At 36.6% G+C, this 9,975-nt stretch overlaps 3 protein-coding genes across 3 annotated transcripts in view; 2 read left to right on the forward strand and 1 right to left on the reverse strand.

The window, feature by feature from the left end:
* LOC101894765 (uncharacterized) overlaps positions 1 to 9,975 on the forward strand; it is a 244,614-nt gene that overhangs the window by 30,225 nt on the left and 204,414 nt on the right. The window lies entirely within an intron of this gene.
* LOC131803729 (protein dispatched-like) lies at positions 81 to 7,705 on the reverse strand. Its single transcript, XM_059125355.1, has 10 exons — positions 7,204 to 7,705; positions 6,158 to 6,991; positions 5,925 to 6,104; positions 5,770 to 5,861; positions 4,685 to 4,962; positions 4,370 to 4,622; positions 4,074 to 4,303; positions 3,856 to 4,010; positions 3,379 to 3,632; positions 81 to 1,637 (listed from the first exon to the last, which is right to left on the reverse strand). The coding sequence occupies exons 1-10, from the start codon at positions 7,333 to 7,335 to the stop codon at positions 200 to 202; spliced, it is 3,846 nt and encodes a 1,281-aa protein (XP_058981338.1). The 5' UTR covers positions 7,336 to 7,705; the 3' UTR covers positions 81 to 199.
* Positions 5,067 to 5,923, forward strand: LOC131803736 (uncharacterized). Its single transcript, XM_059125373.1, has one exon. The coding sequence runs from the start codon at positions 5,082 to 5,084 to the stop codon at positions 5,745 to 5,747; it is 666 nt and encodes a 221-aa protein (XP_058981356.1). The 5' UTR covers positions 5,067 to 5,081; the 3' UTR covers positions 5,748 to 5,923.

The raw sequence follows: 9,975 nt of genomic DNA on the forward strand, positions 1-9,975 counted from the left end.
TTCACAATTCCTTTCTAACTTAACAACGCTTAAGGGCTAAACTTATGTCAATTATATGCAAATAATTTGTTATCTCTTTGTGTTTTTTTTCTAATATCATACACTAGTTTACAAAATACTTTTTTTTTCAAATACAATTACAAATTTAGTTCTAGTTTAACGGTAGGAGAAGATAATAAACGTAAAACATACCTTATTCTTAACTGGAAGTCTCCTCTACAAACTTGCGCGTATCTAATTTGTCATCGATCCCGCCATCAATGGGGGTGGTTATGGAAATATTAACACCCCCACTACTGCTGGCATTTAAATTCAATGCTGTATTCGCTGGCGTACCATTTCTACATTTGTTGTTGTGATATTGTGTTGGCTGGTGATGTTGATGATGATGGTGATGAGAGGTGGCCACTGGTGAGGCCAAATTCGCATTGGACTTCTTGTTGTTCAACAAATGTTCACAATCCAAAGAAAAACTTTGTGCTGAGCATTCTGTACCAGAGATGGTTTTAATCATTGAATTTGAGGTTAGTGATTCGAGTTCATGGGATTCGGAATTGATGAGTTCCCCCACCGCTGAACTGGAGGGAGTGAGCAATTGCTCCCTGGCTTTTATGTAATTTGGCTTCCGTTCATAAAACTTAATACCACCATTTGTGGCAGAGCGTTTCTTGACTCGAGGATATTGAAATTGCATAAAACCATATTGCGGGCCGAACAGTTTCAATAGACTCATTAGGAAAAATGTTGAATAACTCCAACTGACGGACATGACAACCAACAGAAATATGCCAATTTGACGATAGGGCAAAACACTGGAGAACAACATTAAGGCCCCAGCAATCCCTGTGGTTATGGCCGCCATGGCTGTGGGCCCAATAATGCGTGACAAAGAAAATTGCGTGGCCGCCAGCCTTTCACACGAGGGCGACAGACGATAATGTATGCCATAGTGCAGACTAAAATCCACTGCCAAACCAATGGCTGTGCTCACCGTAACACTTTCCAAAATGTTTAGCTTCCAACCCAACATAATTAGTATGGCCACGGTCACAAAAATGGTAAGCAACACCGTTATCACTGCATACAAGCTTATCAAAATATTCAGCGTAACCAATAGCAGCACCACCAGCGAGGCTGACATTGCCACACTAATGGCCACCAGAGTACAGGTGGGCAGACTCTTCTGGACATCGTAAAACTTTAAATCACTAACAAACCAACCATCTTGCATTTCAGGCGGAGCTGTTTTTAATTCATCTTGAAACCAAGTCTCTACATCTTCAACAAATTGTTTCACTTTGTCGTAGTGCGTGGAGAATGAAACATTCGATTCGAATTCCACAACCAAAGCTTTAACAATGGGTGGGGGCGTGGTGGTTGTTACATTGGCCACGGTTGACTCCAATGTGGAATTGGGTGAAATTTCTTCACTCAACAATGTATTGTTAATGTCTAATGTCCTAGGTGATGCCATGAATTTAGGACCAGCCACTCCAGGCCAAAAATATTCCCTTGGCGTGGCATACAGCGATGATATGATCTGTGGTAAACATATATCAAAAACTTCGGGTTCATAGGGAAACTTGGAGATGTCACAACATGGAGTGCGATCCGTATCGTCCATACTGTTGACACACCTGCAATGGGAGGGAATACAAGGAATTAGAAGAAAAATTATAAGTAAACAAGTTAAATAGTATCAGTCGGTTTTACCGACAGATGTATAGATGTATATGTATAGGCCTTGAGTTATGATTATTCACCTCCCCCTTTATGGGGCAGGTTCAGGAGCAATTGGCCCCACAATTGACCATTACATATCTGACCTGAGACTGATATAAATATTACCAAGTGCAAGTTTTGGACTATATCGACTACTTCCTATACTTTATATGAGATATGTGTAAATTTTTGGAAAATGTGGAAATATGCGTGTGGTGCCAGATATAGCGGACGGAAGTATTCCATTTAAATACATCATCTAATACAGATAAAAATATTGGTACGTGCAAAATTTAAAGGAAATGGAATGGAATACGGTGTTAATTTCGGGTTTTATGAGCTTCATGGATATTCAAAATGTTGACCCTTTATGGCTGAGGTACCAGAAGGGGTTCGCAGATGTATATCATCTTCACAACAGATCTTGTGAAAGCAAAAATATTTGTATGTGTGAAATTTGAAGAGAGTTGGATGCTTATTTTGATTCCTTTGAGCGTCTTATTTTTCAAAATCTTAAACCCTCTATAGGGGAGGTACCAGAAGGAATAGTTTGATCTCTACCATCTTTATAACAGATCTTGTGTTGGTGGAAATATTGAGATATACCAAGTCTGAATGGAATCCGGTGGTAATTTCGCATTTTATGAGCTTCATGAATATTCAAAAAAATTGACCCTTTGTGGGGGAGGTACCAGAAGGAGAGAACCGATATATCCCATCTTCACAGCAGATCCTGTGTTAGTAGAAATAATGGGATGTGTGAAATATGAAGATAATCGGATGCTTATTTTGGTTTTTACAATAGTTTTGGTTATTCAAAACGTTGACCCTTTGTGGGGCAGGCACCAGAAAGAATGGTCCAATCGCTACAATCTTTATAACAGGATCTTGTGTTGACGAAAATATTGAAATAAACCAAGTCTGAATGGAATCTGATGTTAATTTCGCGTTTTATGAGCTTCATGAATATTCAAATTTTTAAACCTTTGTGGGGGAGGAACCCGAAGAAGTAAACCGATATAGTCCATCTTCACACCAGACATTGGGTTTATGGCAATATTGTGATGTGTGTAATTTGAAGACAATCGGACTCTTACATCACTTTTTTAAGAGTTATAATTATTTAGATTTTGAACCTTTGTTGGGGAGGTACTTGACGCAGTGGGTCGATATTGTCCATTTTCGCAGCTGACCTATCACTGCTACAAATATTAGGATTTGCAAAGTTGGAGCACAATCGAATTATTCTTTCTCATTCTGTGCAGTAAATAATTTTCTTCGAAAATCTTGACATTTTGTGTGGGAGGTACCAGAAAGAGTGGACCGATACTGTCCACCTCCGAACTTGACCTAAGCTTGACAATAATATTATGATGTACCAAGTTTGGATCAAATCGGATACTCCCTTCGAGAGTTGTCATGTGCACCAGCCAGACAGACGGACGGACGGACATTGCTAGATCGACTCCAAATCTCCTGCAACGGAGTTGGTCCAAAGAGATATAGGGTCTAAACCCTTTATTTCGATGAGGCACGTTATATACCCTGCACTGATATATTCCCTCTCTCTAGTCATATGGCTGAGGGTATAAAAATTATGGTAATTTTTGGATAAGATATCTTCTGTATATAAATACGTTTAATTCCATTACTTACATCCTTTCCATGAGAGTTATAAAATTTTCTATAAAACAATTCGGCAGCAGCATGCCAAATGTTAGCTGATAAAATGGCTGTTGCCTTAGGTTTTGGCAAAATTGTAAGAGCCAAATTTGTGCAGCCTTGGTAGACACATTAAAATTATTGTCATAGTGTAAGTTTCCATAGGCAAATGGGTTATCATAGTCGCCATCATCTATAGGTTTTATACCCCAAACAAAGCGCAAAGGCATTTTATAGTTTTCAGAATTCTAAAAAGGAAATGGGAAATTAAATTTAATTCAATTTTTTGTCTAATTGAGGTCTTGTTTCTCTATGACGATATGAATGTGAAAAACATTTAAAATTAGTTATTTCCGAATTAAATCAAAATTTTTTAGAATCATATTTAGAATGGTATTTTTGTTTTGCATTCATCTTCATATTGCCATACAGAAACAGTCCGTAAATCCGACTCTTGAAATCGATACGTACCGCCATTGTTTTCTCAAACCAAAATTCATGTTTCAATTTTGAATTGTAAATTTCAAATGGATGATTTGATACAAATAATTGAAAGTGGGCATTTTCGGGTAATTGTAAACCGGGTTTGTATAGAACCACCAGGCCACAGCAAATGCCAATAATACCTGCCAAGAAAAGAGAATATTAATTTTCAAAATATGCACTAAACATAAATTGCAATTACATACCAAACAGGGTAAAGAGTATGGGGGCATAATTCAAAATTGTTGCAGTTATAAATAGTTCAAGTTTTGTACAGAAACTATTAATTGACTTGTTGATCATGATGAGGAATTTTTGAATTTGTAATTTACTACAGGTTGTGATGGATGTAAAACGTTCCATTATTGAAATGGAGGCCGGCAGCCAGGTTACCATAAGGAAATAGTTTGTGATGACCGCTGTGCCGGCAAAGATACTAAAATGAGGAGAATAAGACAAAAGAATAAAAATAAATATTTCTCCAAGAAAATATAATATCTACCCAAAACATTTGATGGCCGTTATATAACTTGTATAGGAGGCATAAAACGCCCCGGTGGTGGTAATGGATGTGACAAACATTGAAATTGCCGCATGCTTCAGTGTTAGTGCCATTAAATTCTGTAATGTTTCGGTTTGTTCGGATTCTGGATTGGCCAGGGATTTTGTGGTAACTGTTGAGGTCTTTGTAAAACGTTCCGTCAGGACACACTGCCATATTTTGACAAATATAAAAGCATCATCAGCACCAATGCCTTAACGAAAAAAATATTGCATTATATTTAACAGAATTTTATCATGGAAGCTATTTACTTACCAATGATAACTACAACAGCCAATAAATTCATGTATGGGAAAAAGGACATTTCAAATACTAGAGTATAAACAAAATATGCTAAACCTAATGAAAATATCACAGCAATACAAGTCATTATAGTAACAAATAGTGATGTGGTATACAGCCACATGCATGTCATAACAAAGATGCCGCCCAATGCCACTAGCCAGACATCGGTTAGCAGCAGTTCATTGAATAGTTCATTTTCCAAGCCCAAGTCCATGGCAGCAACACGGACAATTTCATTGCTCAAGTCACTACAAAAGGGAAAAAAGAAAAAAAAAATGCTTAAATTAATGTCAGGTCTTTTTATGTCAAATTTGAAAATAAAATAAAATTTCTGCAATTCTTTTAAAAAGGGAATTTCTTTTTTAAAATGGCCGCTCAATGTTCTTGTCCTGTGGAAACCACCACAACATACCATGAACAGTACCAGCAGTTGGAGAAAACCAAACCCATCATAATTCATGACAAACCAATAGGCCTTGATCAGGAATTGATAAGTGGTCATATTGGCAACAATCTGTACCCAAATGTCATGCCACCAAACAGCAAAGTTTGGCCAGGAATGTTAAAAGAATCCGAAGAATACCAGGCATTTCTGGCACGTTTGGAAAAATGTCGTAAAGAAATATTTAATCTCTATTACAAATGTCCACCGGTTCAGCAAATGGTTATACAAGACATGTTCAGGAATTTATCAAAGAGCACATATCAATGCATCTATTCGCCACATGTTTATGTGCCACGTAAGGAGTCCCTCCGGGCTAAAATGGTTGATAGCAGTGATGTTAATATGCCTTATCAAGAAACAACATATCGCACGTTTTATCGGGACATTCAAGAATTGGAGAAATTTAAAGATTTGTTAATTGCCACCATTACAAATCGAGAGAGATTAGAATTGAAACAAGAACTTAGAGGTATATACAAATGTGGTCGTTCCACATATAGTGATAGCATAGCAAAGCCTGCTGCCATATATGCCAGGCCAACACGATGGCCAGCACCCATTGATCGTTACACCCTGAGACGTTCTTAGCAGCATCCCAATGAATACTTACACTTTTTCCCATTCATGAAATAATGGTAAAATTTGTCTTGTATGCGATACCGGTACAAAAATCATGGAGTACTTTAGGAATATATTGGTATCCTGGAAAAAAATTCAAAATTATTATAAAATAAAATTGAAAAATATTCCACTTTTCAAACTTACATTTATCTTTAGTATATTAATATCAGTCAAATAGTGTAATATGTTAAATACAATATTCTTGCGTGTGCACTCACTGGGTGCATAACAACGCCTTTCACTGCAATCATTGCTTAGCTTCAAGTCATGGAAGTATTCGAAACAGGTTAGCAAGAGATTTTGCAGCAATAAAATGTCCTCATGCTGGAAAAATATTGTGTTTTAAATCATTTACAAATAACTCAAAATTTACTCACCGTCAAATCAAAACAGGAACTTTTATTTGCCAACAATGCAGCATAGTTGGGCAATGACCAGGGGCGACAACAATTATTGCTAAGCATTTCCCGATCACAATATTCTCCATAATCTTTAACTTTTGTTATTTGTTCCTGTAACTGGCACATGGCCAAAATGCCGTTCAGATCAAAAAGGGAATCGGTGGCATTCGGTCCAATACGTTCAACAACAAAGTGGGAATATTCTTTGGCAGGCGAGTCGCAAAAATAACCCTCAATGGGCAGGCGAATATTCTCCTCACTTTCCGGTGCTGGGGGCAATTCGGCTTTTTGCAATAAAGTCCAACGACTCTTTTTAATTTTACTAGCCTCATCATCTTCGACAAATGTTTTATTCAGGCCATATATGCTCTCCTCTTCGGCTTTCGACACATTCGCCAGAGCTGCGGAATCATTGGTTATTTCATAGTCTCTAAATATACCATGGTCACCATGCCATGCTGATGATCCTGATGATGAATTTAAATGGTGCTGATCACCTTGTTGTGTTCGATTTCTATTGGCATTGTGGTTTTTGTGTCTCAAACGTTTCTTAAATGTCATAATTTCATTGGCCAAATCAGTTTTATTTTTATTTCGCTGTTTATTCTTTTTGGGTTTGCGATTTTTGCGTTTACGATTGCGGCGATTCTTTTGCCTGGCCAGTGACTGATAATCAAAGCCATTTCTTTCCGAAGGCGGTTGCAAATCACTGGGATTTTCCACCAATAGATTTGATGGTCCAGTTTCCTGGATAAGATTATGCCAAGCTATCAGGCGTTTACCGATTTCTGTTCCACGAGTTTCAAAACCCTGAAAATATAACAGAAACGAATTAAAATAACCATTTTCACATTAGTTTGGGAAATATAACAGTTCCACTGTTTTGTAACAATCATTGCATACTTTTAGGCATGACTCTTTTGCAATTTCAAAAATTCCCTTGTACTCCCTAGACACACACCAATCAACAAGTTCACACAACCCACACACACACACAGTTCCTATCCTTTGGCACCACTCACCAATGTTGGATCAGTAAAATCCGGCAAATTGTTCGTTGTCAATGATACAATAATACACGCCGTACAGAATACACTGATAAACAAGACCATCAGATAGGGCCGTCTAGCCAATATACCAAAATACCACTGCATGTTGCAATGCTTAAACTATGTCTGCCACCAAACAAAATATTCCTGTGCCACCGCAAACGGTATGGTGTACCAGCGGATGTGTAAAAAAGAAATTTCATTCGCCAACAACTTGTTGTCTTGTTTGTTGGCTGGCTGTCTTTCTCGTCGTCGTTATCCACCACTTGGTCCTTGTTTTGCAGGACAAAATTGAAGGAATTACAATTTGAGGCATCACATCATTGTTTCCGCATTCGTTTGCAAAGTTTTGCACAAACATGTTTCGTTTGCAATATTGTTTGTATGTAACTATATATACACTAAAATGCTACACATATTTTATTGAATTGGTTTGTATTTCTTTGATTTTTAAAACTTGTGAGGTGATTTTTCCAATTTTCCAAATATTTTCACAGCAAAATTGTTGTATATGTATTTTTCCTGCCAGGGACAAAGCGAAAACGTGTGATAAAGACAAAAATCAAAGCAAAAACAACGATTATTTAAGGGTTCTAGGTGAGCGAAGAAGTCAATGTACAGGGTTCTGGAAAATCGAAAAGGTCTATTAAAAAAGGGTTTTAGAAGTACAATTTACTCCTAATGAAAAACAGCTGTACAAGATGAAAGGATTTTGTCCTTAATGCTAGGAACACAATTGGAGCGAACGACGAATTTTTTCGCGGCGTATGTTCGTCGTCAAAAATAAAAACCATATGTGTATATGGAAGTGCACACAATCACGGCGCCGGCGAAACTTTCGTCGGTCGCCGCGAACTCAATTAGCTTTATTTCTATTTCATACGCCGGCGAACGGCGACAAAACAGTACAAGGTGGCCATACTTGTACGAATTTATGTGTATTAGTAAATAAAGTTACTTTTTACTTAAAAATTTGTTATGGTCACTCTACTATCTGTTATTCGTATAAAAAACATAAATAATTTGTTTATTTATTTGTGCACTTGCACCTGAGTGAAGATGGATATCAGTGAATTTATAATAGAGAAGATGGATATAACTGAAATTATAATAGAGAACGTAAAGAATTATGAGTTCTTGTATAATTTTCATTGTAGTCACCAAATGAGCAAAAAGGAAACAACTTCATCAGCTGTTTTATAATTTCGTCGGTATTGTGTTCCATACGACGAATTTTCGCGGCTCTTTTTGTCGCCGCGTAGGGCGAAATTCGTCGTTCGCTCCAATTGTGTTCCTAGCATAACTCATATGTTGTTATTTTCAAGGTAAAAGCCAAAGAAGAATATAAAAACTAAAATATTAACCTCTAGGTTTAAAGATCGACAATATCGCTGCTTATTTGGCTATAACGCTGGCAGTAGATTGTCGTCCCGAATTTTCAGTTGAATTGACATTCATTTCATGGCAGGAAATTATCAGCGTAGGATGTCGCTAAAAAATAATTTTTTATTTTAATAAAAAAATATTTCGGATATGAAAATAAATTTTATTTAAAAAATTGCAATTTTGAGTTGTTCAGAAAGGGGTTTGCCATATTCGATTTAGCAAATGATCTATTGTTTTGCTAGGCTTTAACTCTAGAGTAAAAAAATATAAAAGCCACAAATTAGCGAAAAAAAAATAAACCCATTTACATCATTCCCTAAAATGAGCCAAGAAACTAAAGTCCCTTTATCCCATACATGTTATGGGGCTTTCCGCAGTGTATGACATCTTAAAATTGTAACGTAATCGAAATATGTGCTTCGTTTTGGAACCTGCAAGAGTCGACTAGTTTGCAATTTTTTTTTCGATAGCATAAAGGAAAAGTCAGTTATCGTAGTAACAATTTTTACATTTTTGCAGTTCTGGAACAGATCAATTGCTTGTTGACCTTTGCATCCATTTTTCTTTTTTATTAAGTTTGGCGAGTGAACTCGGTCCAAACTAAAGAAAAAATAAAATATATTAATTTATGATATAATTATTTTAATTTGTCATTTTATAATCGTTGAAGAGGCTATTTCGCGGTAAAATTTCGTAATTCCAACTAAAAGTGCAGGTACATAAATAACTTCTTTCTGTATATATTGTGGACCAAAGTTACACTAAGTCAACCTTAAACTCCTCTTTTCTTTTACGAGGAGACAACCGATGGCCGAAGCCAATCCAAAAATCGTTTTATGTTCTCACCTTAAGTCATCATAAATTCGCTGTTGTTTTTTCCTAAAAAGCCCGCCGACCGGAAAAAGAGATCTTACGTAGTAACTCCTTTAAATAAAATCGAAGTACAGTCTTCTCATATAACAGCCATAGCAAAATATAAGTCTGATTTTTAAATGTTACGAGAAACAGGTTATAGGGCCGGGTTAATCCCTATGCTTTCGCACACCACATATGAATAATGGCGCTTTCAGTTTTCATTGCTACTTTTATATCGCCAATAAAGACACAGTCCAACGTTCTCTCTATTTTCCTAAATTTAACCACAATTTTACGACATTTATTTGTTCATCTTCATTGGGTGTTCCACCCTATATTACCCACAGAGTTGTATTTTTGTCACATGCCCACCGCTTTGCAGAAATCTTGCTGAAATTTGGCACTATTTTTAACAACTTTTGTGGACCGCTCTGTGTATACGGTACTCTTTTTTGCATTAATTACGCATACAATTTTTTACTCATAATTATGCGATGAAAACAA

This window comes from Musca domestica, unplaced genomic scaffold (genome assembly GCF_030504385.1).
Source record: "Musca domestica strain aabys unplaced genomic scaffold, Musca_domestica.polishedcontigs.V.1.1 33, whole genome shotgun sequence".
Taxonomy (NCBI): Eukaryota; Metazoa; Arthropoda; class Insecta; order Diptera; family Muscidae; genus Musca; species Musca domestica.